Source organism: Arachis ipaensis, chromosome B09, assembly GCF_000816755.2.
Source record: "Arachis ipaensis cultivar K30076 chromosome B09, Araip1.1, whole genome shotgun sequence".
NCBI lineage: Eukaryota > Viridiplantae > Streptophyta > Magnoliopsida > Fabales > Fabaceae > Arachis > Arachis ipaensis.
The window spans coordinates 14,498,764-14,499,491 of NC_029793.2; the positions used below are offsets into that span (position 1 = coordinate 14,498,764).

The 728-nt window shown below is 24.2% G+C and overlaps 1 protein-coding gene across 2 annotated transcripts in view; it reads right to left on the reverse strand.

Annotated features, from left to right (window-relative positions):
• The window catches only part of LOC107619581 (membrane protein of ER body 1), a 7,207-nt gene that overhangs the window by 1,511 nt on the left and 4,968 nt on the right, over positions 1 to 728 (reverse strand). Inside the window, exons 4-5 of one of the 2 annotated variants that reach the window (XM_021111393.1) lie at positions 380 to 405; positions 190 to 349 (exon numbers count right to left, since the gene is read on the reverse strand). In XM_021111393.1, coding sequence (XP_020967052.1) covers positions 190 to 349; positions 380 to 405 — 186 coding nt within the window. Of the gene's footprint in view, positions 1 to 189; positions 406 to 728 lie in introns of both variants that reach the window. The other variant, XM_016321872.2, reaches the window with a different exon arrangement.

Consider the following 728-nt stretch of genomic DNA (forward strand, 5'->3'; position numbering starts at 1 on the left):
AGTCTATAATAGAATTATATTCATTTAAAAAAAATAAAAGTATATAAGAGGTTATTCTTCAATAAATAGTTAAATATGAGATGATTATTTGAAAGCAATAATATATAATTATTACCAACAAGAAACTAAAATTAAAGCAAGATATTAAATTAGAGAGAAAAAAAATTGATGAAGATGATGAGTACATACATGTGTTAGCATCAGCACTGGCTGAAGAAGTGACAAGACTAAGACTTGCTAATAATTCAGCCAAACCACCATATACAAAGCTCTTAAGAACTTCCCACCCTTTATTGCTGCTTTTAGTTGCTATAATCTCACCCTCCTCTGTTTCTCTTGGTACATTTGGAACAATAGTTATAACTTCTTCTGGGTTTGGCTTTGGAGTTGGAGTTGGAGTTGGCCCTGATCAATCAAAACATAATTCCTCATTCATAATTTCAATATAAACTTATTAGTGTTCAAAAGGATATTTTTGTCATTTTTAATATTTTTATCATTTTTAATATAAACTGCTCCTTAACTATAAAATGACAAAAATATTCTTTAGAAGACGTTTCATAAACATTTTTAGAGAGAATATTATATGCAAGCTAATTAAATATAAAGTGAAAATTCGAATGTAGTTATTTTAGTATATAAAATTAATATTTAAAAATTATTAAATAATAATTTAATTAAATATATTAAATTATTTAATAATTTTAACTATTAATTTTATAGAAAGA